At 36.6% G+C, this 17614-nt stretch overlaps 1 protein-coding gene across 1 annotated transcript; it reads right to left on the reverse strand.

Moving 5' to 3' along the window:
* Positions 1 to 738: 738 nt before the first annotated feature.
* On the reverse strand, positions 739 to 7260 carry LOC140790719 (flavonoid 3',5'-hydroxylase-like). Its single transcript, XM_073140923.1, has 2 exons — positions 5983 to 7260; positions 739 to 1477 (listed from the first exon to the last, which is right to left on the reverse strand). Exons 1-2 carry the CDS (start codon positions 6871 to 6873, stop codon positions 839 to 841), a joined length of 1530 nt encoding a protein of 509 aa, XP_072997024.1. The 5' UTR covers positions 6874 to 7260; the 3' UTR covers positions 739 to 838.
* Between the last annotated feature and the right edge of the window lie 10354 nt (positions 7261 to 17614).

The following is a 17614-nucleotide window of genomic DNA, read 5'->3' on the forward strand; positions in this document are numbered from 1 at the left end:
GGGTAAGGGAGTGGCAGTAATATACTAGCTATGGCCTATGATCATAATTTCCTAATGAGCTCTTCCTCCAAAGAGATATCTATCTCTAGCCCTCTCTCCTCTCTACTTTGGTGGGATGCAGAGGACCCATCTTGACATGATATCCATAAGCTCATCAGCCAAGCCCTAAGGAGATATATATATATATATATATATACATGGAAAATCATGCAGGTATTTAATGCTTGGATCCCTATGGATTGTCTTTTTCGATTGTATACCTCATTGAAGGAATATTATTGAAAGCAACTGCTTTCGTCAAAATGGGGAATAAAATCTCTTCTTGAAATAGGGAACAAAATCTCCTCTAAATAATGGCTAAGTGCTGAAAGAATTAGTTGGGATTTGAAGGCTGCAAATGGCCTATAGAGATAGTCTAACAAAATCTCCTCTGGCCTTCTCATCCTTCTTCTCCTTCAGCTATTTAGTAGTTTGAAAATGGTCAGAGTAATTTAATTGTTTAGCAATTTACTTATGACAAAAAATATTGGCACAGTTAGTTTTGCATAATATTTCTAATAGTTACAACTTAATCTGGACTTTAAAAAACAATAAGTCCTTAAGTTCTAAATAAATAGGAGTAAACTAAATTCTTATCAAACCACAGAGAAATAAACTATAATTTGCCCATAACTTTAGATACTACTTAAGAAACACGCATGATGAACTACCTAAAAGAAATCCTTAAAGCATATAATATTTCAAACTCAAATATTATATGACGAACCAAAGTTTAGGTTTTTCACCTATCATACATGGCTATTTCCAATGCAAAAGGCTCCCACTAATACAAGATTTATCAAACTGTAAATGATTCATAGGCTGAAGGTGCCAATCTTGGAGTGAGCATTGCCCTAAGTGGCACGGCTTTCGGTAGGGCGAGTCCAAAGGTCTCATCCATACTATGTATCTCACCATCTGCAAGTCTCCAGTTGAACGAGTGCACCAACGTGCCTAACAAGTACTGCACGAACACCATCCCCACTAGTTTACCTGCACAAATCCTTCTTCCAGCCCCAAATGGTATGAGCTCAAAGTGATTCCCCAGTGGATCAATCTTAGCCCCCTTGCCACTTAGAAACCTCTCCGGCCGAAACTCGAGCGGGTCTTCCCATGCATTTGAGTCCCTGCCAATAGCCCAAATGTTCACCAGTAGCCTGGTGTTCTTGGGGATTCGGTAGCCCTCTACTTCGCACTCTACGAAGGAGAAGTGTGGGAGGCTCAGGGGAGTTGAAGGGTGCAAACGGAGGGCTTCTTTGCATATTGCTTGGAGGTATGGGAGGTTTGGTATGTCGGACTCTTCGAACCGCCGGCCGCGGCCGATGACGCGGTCCATCTCGAATTGTGCGTGGTCTAGGATGGTAGGATTCTTGAGCATCTCGGCCATCGCCCACTCGACGATGATTGAGGATGTGTCGGTGCCGGCGGTGAATAAGTCCTGCAGTAAAAATGATCTATTAGTTTTTTAAGCTCTTAAGAATAGTTGATAAGTATATATATATATATAGTATGTTAGTGTACTATTTGCCATTTTACTCTTCTCAAAAGCTTTTATAATAAACCTAAGTTGAATTCAAATGTAATTTCAAAGTTAGAATTTTTTATATTTCATCAAGAAGAAAATTAAGCATGGGGAATTCAAGAATGTTTATTAATTATGAGAATAAAAGGCTTTACTTAATGATATAATTAAACAGGATTCATGATCATTATGTTGTATGCAATTATAATATAGTTATAGCTTACTTTCTATAGTATGCATGATGTGTGTGTATATATGATTGAATTAAAGGTAAATTTTTAATTATCTTCCGTGGTTATGTTTAAAATCAAACTATTTCTCTAGACTTTATTTGTATCACTTTGCCTTTGTGGTTTATACTAATGAGTAACTATAAATTTTTTTACATCCAAACTTAATAGAGAAGTGCAAATTACCATATATTCTATGATATTAATAATCACATTGTTGTGAGTAAATATCCATCTTCTACCTAAGGTTATTGAATATTTTTATATATTTAAAGAGAGGTACATTGTAGATAATAACTAAGATTAAAGGCTTATAATCTTAGATAGGAGAAATATAAGAGATTAGCAGTGCATTTTATTTTAAATTTAAAGAATATGATATCGTCAGAGAATATAATATCTATGAATTATATAATAAAACTGTAAAATAGAAAATACAAGTATTCAATAACTATTAATTACGTAATATGACTCATAAAAATACATGTCCGGTATTTGCAAATTACATAATAAAACTAAGAAATAAAAATTATAAATATTAAATAAATGTGAATTATATAACAAAACTATGAAATAGTAAATGCAAGTGTTTAATAACTACATATCATATAATAAAATTGAGAAATTTGTAAATTATAAATGTTCAATAATTGCAAATTATGCAATAATACTGTAAAACATAAATACAAATGTTCAATAAAACTATGAAACTCAAAAATAAATAAGTGTGAAAATTGCATATATTAACTAGTAACTATGAATTATATTTCAAATCACAAACTAGTAATTGGCCAAAGGAAGAAGAAGAGAATTTTTAATTAACATAGAGTACTTGCATGTTTTAATCAGTTGTTTCCTTTTAGGGATGACTGAGAATAAAATTTTATATTGTTATAGAATATCAGCATATCTAACTAAGTATAATATGTATTTAATGCAGTTAATAAATGACTTATACAATTCTCTTTCTTTTTTTATATGCCTCGAGAGCAAATTTGGAAGGTAAAACCAAAGCCAGCTTAACTAATAAAAATAAATGAATGAGTCTATATAAAAATAAATGATATTAGTTGAGAGAATGTAGATATAATTACTCCTATAAAACTCTTCAATGAAGGCAATAAAATTACTTCGGTCTCTTAATATCAATATCATTGTTATTTACAACGAAATGTTTTTGATGCAGGATTTCAATTTTATTTCAAACAAATATCCAACACAAACCAAGATTTGAGTTTAAAACTCTATCTATGCTGCCATTTGTTATTAGTTGGGGATTTAATGAGAAGTTGTTTAGCCACAAGTAACGATATGGTTGTTGGAGTTGCTCTTTTGGATGTGACAAGTCCATTTGCAATCCAAGGAAAGCCACTCAATTGCTAGCAAAAATTTCTTTTATAACCTAATTCATTCAGATTGTTGGCATTAACCCTTTCAAACTTTGGAACTAAGTCCTCTCACTCCAAAGTAGTTGAAACTTCCTGTAAGCTACTAAAGATTTTAGAAGATTGGTTTTGAAACATCACTATTAACATGACAATTATCTTAGTGGAGTCCAAATTTCCCTATAGACAATGGAGAGGACGAGCCTTTTGTCTTACCTAATAATTAATCTATAAGCACATGATCTATGTATATAAAAATTAAATCAACATCAACTACCCTATATTATTTGAATGATCTATTGACCTAATGCGATGAGTTTAGTACAATTGGCTTCAGATTATATACGGGTTGAGTCATATTTATGTTTATTTATCTCAATCTATTTGACCATTTAACTTTAATTTGTATATAACCCGTCAACCCATTTATAACCTAATAACCTATTTATAGCCCAAATAACTTATTTTATAACTAATTTGAATAAACATGTCTATAATCCAATAAACTCTTTATAACTCAAAGAGAACATTTAAATTCAAATAAACTATACCCATTAAAAATAGATCATGTTCATGTAGATTTCAACTTGGCTGGACTCGAGAGGACTGACTTGATTGCTGTCTCTAAGTTGCACCATTTAATTCTTGCGACATTATATATATATATATATATATATATATATATATATATATATATTTTTCGTTATTATAACACTGTTAGACCTTTGATATGATTCATGCTTTTTTTTTAACAATTTTAAGTTTTACCCTAACATTAGCTAATTTAATAGTAAAATTAAATAAATAAAATTTGTTAAAATTTTTGCCACTCTTAAAGACCTAAAGATGATCACTAGAACGGCACACCCGCCACCCCACAAATAAAAAAGACGCCTCAATAGCAGCTGCCTTTGCGATTTAGTACTAATTTTTAATATTCAATTTTATAAGAGAGATTATTATTTATTAATTACTATAAATTTTCTACAAATGTGTGATTAGTCCTAATTTTAATTTTATAATTTTATAATTTTAATCAACATAATTAGTATCAATATTTATTTTTATTTTTTTTCTACACATATGTTTGCTAGTTTCTATTCAGTTGATAACTCGGAGAGAGATTACAATTTATTAATTACTATAAATTTTCTACAAGTGTGTGATTAGTATTTGTGGATTAATATTTATTAGTATGTGTGTTTATTAGTATTAAAATGCTTCATGAGTCATAAGCAGATTATTGGGTGGCACAAATTATTTAAATTATTTGAATTAAAAAATAAGTGTTTTTTGAGTTATAAATGAGTTTCTTCGTATTATAAATTAAGTTTTTTCGTATCATAGACAAATTAGTCAAATGTTATCATATCATAAACACGAACTCGACCTGTTTAATAATAGGATTAGATGAATTGACCCGTTTATATCTCCAATCTGATTAGACTACATTCAAACCTGACGACCCTTTGCTGAAAGGGTCAAGTCACTCTAAACTTAGCGCTTCTAATAAAAGCTTAAACTCTCTTAGTAGAAGTTTGAAAGATTTAGTTGAGGATTATCTCAACATGATCAAACTACACGTATACGTGATGTCATAACTGAGTTATCTCATCTTTGCTCCTCGGAGTGGTAGTGTGGAACCCATCTAGCGTTAATGGGGTACTATAAAATATAGATCAAATGTAACTTTCTCACCTACTCCTGTCTATTCTAATATTTGGACTCCGAACACTATAAATGAGTTCAAGATTTAGTATAATCAAATCCGGATCATATATATATATATATATATATATATAGATTAACTGCGCTAATCTGTATTTATATTTATTATCTCAATCTATCTAATCGATTTATACGACCATCAACTAATTTATGACTAATAACCTATTTACGATCCAAATAAATTTATTTATCATTTAAATAAAACTATATAAAATTGAATAAACCCATATAATCTGATTCTGTTGCACCCTTTATTTCTTACTATGTTGTAAACTTAGCCTTTGCATTAAATTCCACCATTTTAAAAGCTTAAAACTCTTTCTAAGTTCTCGATCATTTTAGAAATAATAATTTTTTTATATTAAAATGCAACTCGTTATTTTAAGAAGATAGAATTATAGACTAAACATCATAATAGTCTTATTCTAAAATACAAATATTATTTATTAAAATTATATTTTATATTACATACTAACTTAATTACTACTTACCCTTAATATCTATCTCATCAATCTATTTTATATTAAATCAAAAAGAAATTTAGTTATCATAATTTTATAAAATATAAAATACTATTTTCTTTCACTTTATATCACATCAAAAAATAATTATGATATCTTTATTCTACGATAATGATAAACATAAAAATATTATTCTTAAAATAAAAATATTATTCTAAAAAATAATAAAATAAAAATAACTATTCTAGAATTGCCCTTAAATTGTTTTTTTTTTAAAGATCAAAAGACTTAAAAGTGGATTAATTTGAAGATGATCAAGTTTGACGTAGACGTGATGTCAGAAGTCACTAATTACGCGTGCTCCCTTCAACCACAATCAATATAACTTTCTAGATCAAGTGTAACTTTCTCACCGATTCCTATCTCCTTCATTTTACCTGCTCACTTGTCGTTCTAACACAGTTCATTTATTAGTGAGTTATTTGGCATTATTCTCCTTAATGTATTAGGCTACTCACAGGAATTTTTCTACTATACTCATTTATGTCAAAAAAATATATAGATATAGATTTTTTAAATCGTAGTAATGGGATATAAAGGTAGGAGGAAGAACGTACGAAGATGAGTGCTTTAAGATTCACGTCCGATATGGTCTCCCCGTCCTCCCCTTCCCTGTTCGCCATGATGATATCGACAAAGTCCGGGTTCCCCTTCCTCTCCTCCGCCGTCGCCGCGTGCTCTTCGAGCAACCTCGTGATCATCCCGTCGAACCTCTCGTGTATCCCCCTCAGCTTCCTCTGCACACCTTGAAGGTCCATCCACGCCACCGCCGGCACGAAGTCTCCGATGTCGAACAGCCCCACACCAGTCAGCAGCTCCACGATCATGTCCTTGTAGTTGTTCGAATCCTCCCCTTGCTCGTCGAACACCCTCTTGCTCACCGTTATCATCCCCACCATGTTCGCCAACGCGCACACCAGCATCTCCGGCACCACTACGGGGTCGCCCCTAAGCGACGCCTCGTACATGGCACGCGCCATGCGGCCCACCTCGGCGCGCCGAACTGGGGCCCAGTCGGCGATGGCCTTGGCGCCGAGGAAGTGGAGGCTGGAGAGTTTGCGCATGAGCTTCCACTTGGGGCCGTAGTTCGCGAACACCATGTTCTGGGCTTCGTAGGTGATGTCCCGGGCGCTGGCAACGGCGGGGCGGTTGGCGAACTGGGCGTCGAGGGTTTTGAGGAAGGCGCGGGCGGCGGAGGGGGTGGAGGCGACCACGACGCGGGAGGTGCCCATCTTAAGGTACATGATCGGGCCGTGGCGGGCGGCGAGGCTGGCGAGGCCGGAGTGAGGGGCGGGGCCGATGAGGGGGAGGGCGCCGAGGACGGGGAAGTTGTAGGGTCCCGGTGGGAGGGGGAGGCAGCCGCGGAGGAGGAGGATGCGGCGGAGGACGAAGTGGAGGAGGAGGCAGAGGATGGTGCAGGCCACCAAGAAGGGATCCATGAAGGTCATGATGAGGGATTTGTATTTGCTTCAGGTAGCTCTCGGATATACTGAGTTATTTATCATAGACGAGGTTGCATGGAATATTATTATTATTATTATTATTATTATTATATGTAGACTGTATAAGAAAGGGAGCGGATCCTTTGCATCCTTGACTGCAGCAATTTCTTGCAATTGGCTACTACCAAACTAGTTTGGTAACAGTGATGCACGTTGAATGCTTCCAAACATAAAAAATCTCTATGGAAATTAGCGATATTTCTTTAGGCACGTTCATAAGAGTTTGTGAAACCAACCATGTATAGTATCTCGCCCCCACAACTGAGTGGATTATTTGAAAAAGGAAGAGGGAGCACAAGGTTTACATCCATTTGCTGTTCTGCTTTTTGTTTGCCAGCTGTTGTCTTCCTCAAAAAAATAGATAATAATAATAATAATAATAATAATAATAATAATAAAAGATACTGATCGGGGTCTTGCTTTGTTTCGGAGTCAAGGCATCATCCTTACTATGTAAATAAAAGCTTAGAGGATCCCAAGCAACGTACGTCTTACGATTCTAAAATTAATTTGCAACCTATAAGGACTTATTTGACTGTCAGATAACTAGTAACGTTTGATTTTGGATTGGACTTATTTGACTTTGCTCTTACACTATATAGCTGCTGGGTGGAGTAACTTTCATGTCAAGGCAACAATAAAGAATAAAAAGACAAACAATGTGGACATAATTAATGTTAGCCAACTAGCTATAGACAAACAGTTTTTGAACAAACTCATCCTTCCATTGTTGCTTTCACGCGTCTAAGACGCTATAAAATTTAAATATAAAAGTACGTATATTCTATTGCTCTTGTAAACTATTTGAAATTATTGATATGAAAGGCGACTTCTATTTAAAAAATTAAAGACTTATTTAAAATAGTCAAAAAAACTCGGCTATAGACTAGTACAGAATGGTTTGCGGAGAAAACAGTAGAGAGAATTTTCAGTGTACTGAGAGGTTTGCAACGGGTGAATAATTTGCAAATTAATTCCATTTTATAGTCATATTAGTAAACATAAATCCCATGTTTTGTTGCTTGCAATAAGATTTGCTTAGCAGTAATATATAGCATAGATATGCACTGTGTATAACTAAAAAAAAAGAAGTGCATTTTGCATAAAGAAGCTTTTATTTGCAAATAACATATGATTTGGCACAAACTATTTGCTAAGATTACCTTAAAATGATCCTATCTGCAAATCAAGTGAAAAATGCCACCGACAGAAATTTCCTACTACTCGTCTCATAGAGAATCCGCACCTCCATATAATTTATTAGTAGTTGGATTAAAGCTTTTGGTAGTCAGAAGGTTTCTAGTCACTTTCTTATTTGACTTACGCCTCATACCTAATCAACTTTCTTTATTGATTAAAAAATGCTAACTAACTTAACTAGGTGATAATCATATTCTATATAATCTATCACCTTTCTCTTCTTTTTTTTCTCCTTCTTATCACTACTATGTTAAAACTCTCTAATAATCCTTGCTACATGAACAAAAAAATAATTAACTCAATGTAAATATTCTTAATTACACTTAGATCCCACAAGATGTTGTTTACTTTCACGTGAATATTTTATTTATTTTTTCGTAACATAATGGCTCTTCAATTATGTAAAATCTTTAAATATATTGAGAAAATCGTAGAAGGCCTACCCATATATATTACATTTACTTATTTGTGGTAATTTCTAGATTTCTACAGAGGAGTAGGTGAATGAAGGTGATGCCTAAAAGAAAAAAAAATGATGGTGATGTAGAATCTATGGGCCCATGCATGTTTGGTGGATCTGGGAAGCATGTACGTGTGGCACTAAATAATAAATAAATAAATAGAAGATAAAGGTTGATGAACTAGTGGACTTTCTTGTTTCTCGAATAAGTTATCGATAAAAGTGCACATTTTGGAACATTATTTCTCGGTGGAGATTAATTTATTGGCAGCAAAGCTCGAAGCATCTCCTTTAAATTTCCTAATTAATTTAGCTTAAAGTTAAAAGAATGTAAAATTTTCATATCTATTTATTCTTTAGCTGTTAAAAACCAAATATATATGCACTACTCAGATCATGGGCCCGCACTGGACTTGAATATCTCTGGCCTGCTTTAAATCTAAAATTGTTTTTATTTTGTATTTTTTTTCCTGAATAAATACATTTTAGTATTAAAAATTAAACCTTTTAATAAGAAATTCAAATTTGATTAATTCAGTACCCTTTAGATATTCTTATACATAATAGATTACTTTAACGCATAGAATTTTCGCAAAAACTTCTATACTACTGGAGAACTCCCTCCCAATCAATTTGGAGGACTCTTTTTACTTTCTTAGTTTCTTTTCTTAAACCATCTTTTCTTCTTATGTTTTTTATTATTATTTTTATAAGAAGTGCGTAGACAAAGGTTCATTATCTGAAAGTTTTATTTAAAGGCTTTAAAATTTATTCTGCAGATTGAGATTTCTATGGCGTTTTAGGATTTATTGCGTTCGATTTGCTTGAAAACTATTAGAAAAAACAAAGTTTTCTTTGATACGGAGTTTAGAAGCAGATTTTCTTTTAGATTCGTCTTTGGACTTGTTTTAACGCCTTTGAGAGGATTCTCTCATGTTTCTTCATGGTGCTTTATTGTTAATTTATTTATTTCCGGATAGGTCAGTGCACACAAAGTTCATTGATAGATTTTGAGAACAATAAAAATCTTAAAGGATTGAGACAGTTTTATAAAAAAGCATAGCCAGATAGGCTAAGTTGTGAGCCACTACATTGTTGCACCGGCTAGTAAAATAAACTTTGACTTGCGAAAAAAGTAGTAGCAACCCAATGCATTCTTTGATAATAGCATCGATAGTCTAGTCTATCTTTTGAGCCTTTAACAATGATAAGCAAGTCACTAAAAAATCGATGCATTAGTGGCACACTCCTGACTTGGTGAGCTCCTTCAAACCATTTAATAAGGCAAGAGTGTTACAGTTCTTGATTATGATACGGATTGAACATAACTAACCCGTCTCGATCTGGATTATTTTATTATTATTTTATTATTATTTTTGATCAAAATAAGACAACTTCTGGTGGCTGTGTTTGAATGCAATCGAAGAGTGTTCGTTGCCTACATAGCATTTGTACATATAGAACTTTATGTTTAGCTATTCGAATACGGTCAAGGGGCCTTCGAATGTTTGTAGGTTTAGTTGTTTTGCATTAGGTTTTCTAGATTCTAAATATATGGAAAAACAACCACTTTGAGATTATTGATTAGTAGAGCTTTTGTTTTGCATCTAAGCTTGAGTCAATCTTCTCCCTCCTCATTCCTCCCCCTCGGTATCTACCCCGAGCTTTCTTCGCTTCTCCCTACTTACTCCAGCAATAAGCCATATCTGGAAGCTCTCTTCTTCCCCCTCATCTTATTCAAAATACTAATCCATCACCACAGCCATTATCATCTTCCATAATCCTAACTCTAACTACATCATTAACTTCTTTCATCCAAGTCCATCTCTAACATGATCCGAGTCTAATCGGATAGAATCATATGGGCATTAGGCTTGATAGATTGAGTCTATTTATCTCTTTCTAAGCCTTTAAGGTAAGTCTAATTATGTCATATAAATTTTTAAGACAAGTTTAGTTAAGTCATATAAGCCATCATAGTAAGTCTAAATAAGTCATATAAGCCTCTAAAACAAGTTCTAGTTCTAGTCGTATAAGCCTTTAGAGCTAGTCCGAGTAGGATTCATTGTACCTAACATCTATATATAGAGGGGCTACACTTCTTTATTTATTCATCCAAGCATCTAAGCATTGAGAAATTATTTTGTCTTGAATTTATCTTAGGAGTAAGAGTAAGATAATCTAGGAGTAGAAGTAAATTAATCATATATTTTCCTAGGAGTAGATATAAGTTAGAAACCTTAATTCTACCTCCAATCAATAGTCACCATCACTTCCACTAGCCACCCTACCTTAGACCATCCACCACCACCCTTAGCCGTCCGCCACCCTCCAGCAACCACTACAATGTTGAATATTTACCGTTCTACTCTATTTTGACATTATTCCACTATTTTAATTATATCTTTTCATATAGATATTCTATTGATATAAAAATAGAGCCATTAGAACCCTATCTCGTGAGGCTACCATCATTTGAATTTTAATCATTTTATTACATCTGAATTGGTCCATATTTGATTCAAAACAATCTCGCCATCTCTTGTCCTTTGGTCATTGTTTCCCCCATATCTTTTGATCTACCTACTTGATCGACGAGATTTTAGTTGCGTTGAATTCCTAACTTCTAGAGGAATGACATATCTAAATATCAGATTATTTCATGGTTAGATCAATCACTACTGTCTTTGAAAGTTCATGTTAAGTTCTGTCCAGTATTGCAACGTGGATTGGGATCTACTTCCTTGTGGGCGATTGCAATAAAGAGCTTCCTTGTGAAGACGGCTACTACAATAGGGAAAGTAGGTGATTTTCCTAGACAAGAGTTGAAGGGAGGTTAATGTATGATAAACCAAAATTTCCATCCAAGCCACCCCACCACACAGCGTCAACCCAAGTGAGAGAGAGTAATCAGAGGAGCAGGAACAAAGCCTCCTACAACAACAACAACTAGAGGGTCAAGCAAATCATTGCCCAGACACTAGGGTTTAGGCAGCCATCGAAGGGGAGGGCCAAGTTGTTGAAGTGAAATTTATGAACTAGAAAAGTATAGGTCATCAAGCTATCAACATTGGCAATAATCTGAACAGGGTGAAAGCTCCTCATTTTTAAGACCTTGTTCCTAGCCTTCTAGATACACCAAAGGACACTAAAGAGATATTGTAGATCGTTGGAGGAGATACGAGTAGGAAGAGAGTTAATCCACGAGTCAATGTTAATGTGGTCTCCTTCAAAAACAATCCCCAATTTGCTAGTGAACTAAGTTGCGCACACTAAGTGGCAAGATAGAAAGATATGCTCCACCATTTTTGAGTGGGAGGTGCTAAAAAGGGTAGAAGTTGTCAATGGATGGCACACACGAGTGCAACTTGGAATGCAGCAAAATAGCATCTGCGATACATCTCCACATGAAAGTTTTGACTCTAGGAAGAGCCTCCTTACAATTCCAAATGACCCTCCAGAAGTTGGAATAACTGCTTGAAAAGGAGCTGGGTCAGGCACTATTAGTTAAGTAGCTGATGCAGATTTGGAAGAGAAGGTCCCAAATGGGGTGGGGACCTCACTTGAGTCGAACTAAGGAAGCCAAGAGTAATGTAGAATTGAGGTGGAGGAGCCATCACCTACTAAACCGCGAGCCTTTGCCTTGATAAAATCTTTCATTATGACAATTGAGGACCATATCCAAGAAGATGATGTCTTAGGAGAAGTATATTGAGCAAAAAAAAGGTCTAGGAGAGTCTTAATTTTGTAACCTCCTTCAACATGGCTCTTCCAAATAATAGTAGGTTATCCACACATAATAAATGAGAGATAGTCGGGGCACCTCTCACCATTTTAATGCCTCTGAGAGATCTAACATTTATACTTTTTTCAAAGAGGAAGGAAAAAATTAGTAATGCCTAAAATAAATAGGTAAAAGGAGAGGGGGCAATCTTGACGTAAGCCCTATGATGGTTGATAATCATCGATGTCAATGGAAAGAGATGTCGTGGATATGCATGTGAGAATTAGGTTGGAGAAGTCACCTAGGATACCAAAAAGCTTTAGGCAATCACGTAAAAATGGCCACTCCATTTTATCGAAGGCTTTATAAAGTCTGCCTTTAGCATAAATAGTCGATCTTGCTTTTTTTAGAGCAATTAAGCTGCCTTACCATTTCATGGGCAATGACATAATTATAAATAATTTGTCTACCTAGGACAAAAGCAATCTAGGAGATTGATATTAGAGTGAAGGCGAGGCTTCATCCTAGCTACAAGAATTTTTGAGATGAGCTTGTAGCAAAATTACAGAGGTTGATAGGCCCATAGTCACCAACTGAACTAGATGCTTCCTTCTTCAGAATAAGGATAATATTGGTTTTATTAAGATTTTGGTCTATTTGACCCTAAGAGAATAACCTTCTTACCTCTCCACAAATGCTAGGCTTCAAGATTTGCCAAGAAAGTTGAAAAATCAGGCAGAGTGGAGATTCGAACTAGGAGCATGGTCCGAATGAAAAAAAAAAGAGCACTACTATGATTTCCTCGTCATAAGGGAGCCTTGTTATGATCTGATCATGATGGTCGAGTCAGCTAAGTTGAATTGAGTCAAGTCTAGTATAGTTAGTTGATTTTGCTTATTGCTTTTAATTTCAAATTAAACTGAATGTAAACTTAATAGGGCAAATTTGGTCTGACCTATTGTGACGCTACTCCTATAAATGGAGTGATTATTGGTTAATTATTATGTGCAGAATGATATTGAGTTTAAGTAATTTAATTATCTCACTTTTACTATTTAATCGTAGCTGTAGATTGCTTACACTTTTCTATGAGTAGATCTTAACCCTAGAAACCTACCAAGCAACCAACTCTAGCCACCATTTTCCTCCACGAGCCATCCCTTCCCTAAGGCTGATCTCTGACATCTCACGATCATCCGCCACCCTCTAATGACCACCGCAATATCGAATAATCTATTTCAACCCCATTTTGGCCTTCACTCACCCTTTTCGACATAACTTCTTGCTCCGAACTCCAAATCTACTAAAATGAAGCCCAAAAGAATTCTAACTCATGAGGTTATCATTTATTAAAATTTCATAATTTCTTATGAGCAGTATTCTAGATCTAGTTCATAATAGTAGTATCAAAGCTATTGTTTCTCAATTGATGGTGAACATGCGATCCAAAGCTAACCCAGAGGTGATCACGACCATAAAAGACTAAAAACTCATATCTATCCCTGTGGTGATCACCACCATAGTCAATGAACCACCTATGTGGGCGGGAGCGATACTCGAGTCCGTGGACTCGTTAACAAATTTATCGAAGGTCATAATCCACTATGGAGAACATTGAGAGGTTTGAAAAGACAATCCAATCCTTGACAGTAGCCCTCCTAACCCAGCACCACCCTTGTGCCGCTTGCGCAACCTACACCACCAGCCTTGCTGGCCACGACGAAATCGGCACCCCCATGATAAGAAATTTTAAACCATGAGGTTGAGGAAAACCTGGTCCAAATTGCAGCCTACGCCACCAACTCTATCGGCCACGAGCTCTCCTCTGACCACCTAAGCAGACCCTCTAAGCCATAGCTATGACACCGGAGCAATCGCTAGCGATGATTACCAAGGTGTCTTTCTCAGCTGTGATGGAAGTTATGGCCCAAAACCTTAGTTTTCCACCAGCAGCGATCTAAACCTCTCAGTCCAAGCCACCACTGTCGCTCCCTTCCTCAGGTGACTCATTCTTGAACTATGGCCGGTCGTTCGTGCCATCACCAGTCAAGGAGGCTGCTGTCGACAACTCGCAGCTTGTGGCCTTGGATTCGGCCCTTCTATGACCACAATGGCCACGGTTAGCCTCCCTAGCCTGATTGCCATCTAATGATGACCACCATAGCTACTGACAATTGTCGCATTCTCGAACCTGACGGCCATGCTCATAGCAATACCACCCTAGCCAATCCATGTCGAGGCGGCTTTCTCAGGCCTCTCTATTGCTACAGCTCCACTATGGTGGATCCATAGAAACCATTTGCAGCCACTAGGGGCCAATGTCAGCATGGGTGTTGTTACAATAGATTAAGCTCGAGCTTGATTTTTGCCCTCCACCCTCGCCACTCTAACATCTCGAGGACCTGTCGAATGATGATTGCCATTGGCTAGCAACCCTACTCAGGCACCACCAAGGCGACAACAACCTTCATTGTCACCCCTAAATAGAAATTTGTTTTTAGCCCTAAGGTTAGAGTTAGGGCAATTGCATGAAAAAGATGGAGTGCATGAATCCCATGTAAGTAGAATTTTCGTAAACTAGTTTGACCACCGCATGCAAATCAGTTTCGAACCCATGAGCATGACTTTGGACTTGAGTACGAGATTGAGGATGACCGGTGGAATGACCCGGTGGGCCCACGTTAGCTGACTAAGCTAGACCAATATGCAGCTTCAGCTCGATGCGAGCCAGACTCGTGGGCTCCTAATCCACATGACTAGCATCCACCGTGAGGTCGGGCAGCTCGCTATAATGGACAACACTTGGGGATTCAAGCTCAAATCGTCAAGCTTTATTTCCTAAAATTTTTTAGAGAAGACCCACTAGACTAGACCTATGTAGCGGAATAGGTTTACACATACGATGACATGCCTGACTAAAAGGTCCCATTCGCATCAATCCACTCGGAGGGTGTGGCAATCAAATGGTACCAATCAGCATAGCAGACTTGACTATTTTACCCCCCCAATCATAAATGTACACGCTAGCTAGCCAACGCCATATTCCTAGGTGGGCTCAAAGAGGATGAACATGAGTCCACTAATTAACACAATCAACTCTACGAGTATAAGGACATTAGGGATTACTCATCTTGAGGACAAGGTGTTAGAAGCATGGTAAATTGCTATGATTTGACTACAAAGGTCGAGTCTAGTCAAGTCCAATTAATCAATTTTATTTATTACTTTTAATTTCAAATTAAAGAGAATGTAAGCCCAATAGGATAAATTATATCTGACCCTCTATGACACTACCTCCTATAAATAGGAGTGGTCATGGGTTAATCATCATGTGCGGAATGATATTGAGTTTAGTTAATTCATTTATCCAGCTTTCACTATTTAATCGTAGCCGTAGATTGCTTACACTTTCCTAGGAGTAGATATTAACCCTAGAAATTTATCAAGCTACTGAACCCTAGCCACGATCTTCCTCTATGAGCCACCTAGCCTACATCGACCTCTATCATCCCACGGCCGTTTGACACCCTCTAATTACCATCGCAATGTTAGTTATCTATTTTAGCCCAATTTTGATCTTTCCTCACCTTTTTAGCCATAACTACTTGCTCCAAATTTAAAATCTACTAAAACTAGAGCAAAAAGAACCCTAACTTGTAGGACTATCATATATTTTTTATAATTTTTTTACAAACAAATCGTTCCAGATTTAGTTAGTAACAGGTCCCTAGATTTTTTGCAGCATAGAAGGGGATCTTGGTAATAGTAGACCAATATACTCGACTAAAGTTAGCCGAGGGCTCTAGATTTGAGGAAGAGAAAATGTTTCAGAAAAAGGAGACAAACTCCCTTTGGATGAGGTGAGGTTGTAGAGTTCATTGCCCGCTACTAAGCAAAAGACTAGAGATCATGTTCTTCCTCTTACGGATATAAGTGGTAGAGTGAAAAAAAAAATTATTATTTTGATCATCGCAACTAAGCCATCTAATGAGGGATCTTTGATGCCAGTACGGCTCTTGCTTGAGGACTTCATGCTTCGCTCTGAGGCCTCTTTTAAAGGACCAATCATGTTACTCATCAGGTTTAGATTTGATGTTGAGAATCGGCTTTTCCACAACAACTATTTGCTTATTAAGATTGCTAGCACTGCTCGAGCCTATTTTTTTGAGTTGGTTTATAAGGGAGGATAGAAAAATGGAAAGTGGTTTGTTAGAGCCAAAGGAAGTAGTCCAGATAGGTATGCAAAATTTTGTAAAAGAGTAAATCTTCGTCCACCAAAATTTAAAACAGAAATATAGAGTTAACCACTTCCATTCAGGGATAGCAGTAAGCAAAATAGAGTTGTCATCACTGGAAACAGTAGGCAGGTGAAGGACATGGGCCAAAGCGAAGGAAGAGCACTAAGACGGTGAAGCTATGGTTCTGTCAAGATGCTCACAGATTGTGGCCGGTAGTTCGTCTGTTTGACTAGGTGAAGGCCGGTCCAATGAACCTAAGGTCGTGAAGACCATCATTGGTGATATTTGTAGCAAAAGATTTTGTTAGGTTTTTAATTATTGGCAATTGCGTATAAAATATTCTAAGTGTATTTTTACATGTATATGAGTTTTATACAAGTCTAGAATATCTCTGGTTTGAAGAATTGCAAGATTATTAGAGAAAAGCTGTTGAGTTCACACCGCATTCACAAACGCGTTCGAATGCGGTGCGTTCACAAACGCGTTCGAACACGGGTATTTGCATTCACACAGACCGAGAGCTACGTTCACAAACGCGTTCGAACGCGGGTACTGCGTTCACACAGACCGAAAGCTGCATTCACAAACGCGTTCGAATGCAACCTAAAGAATTCAAGTTGTCGCGTTCGAATGCACTCGGGCCCGTTCAAAAGCACCTGAGATCAAGTCATGCCGTTCGAACGCACCCGGGCCACGTTCGAACGCACCAACGAAGTTTGAAAATCTTGGACTTTCGTGAGCACGGATAAGACTTGGATTGGCGGGAACATTGGGCTTAAGTATTCCAAGCAACTTTGCATGCATGTGAATCGGGAACTCATTCTTACTTTTAGCTCAGGGGCACCATGCTACATAACTTCGCGTGCTCATGGCCTATAGGACCACGAAAAATGTAGTAGTGAGGAAGTTGCTCATAACGAACCTGAATGTCTTGGGTAGAACCATTAAGAAGGGAGATTGATAGCGAACTAGGAAGAGACTGGGACTACTTCACATCCACTGCACAATGCATGTGAAATGTGGAACAAAGGATCATGGGTAGATGTCAACCTTCACCCTAGCTCC

This window comes from Typha latifolia, chromosome 6 (genome assembly GCF_019914945.1).
Source record: "Typha latifolia isolate L0001 chromosome 6, TyphaL0001v2, whole genome shotgun sequence".
NCBI classification, from domain to species: Eukaryota; Viridiplantae; Streptophyta; class Magnoliopsida; order Poales; family Typhaceae; genus Typha; species Typha latifolia.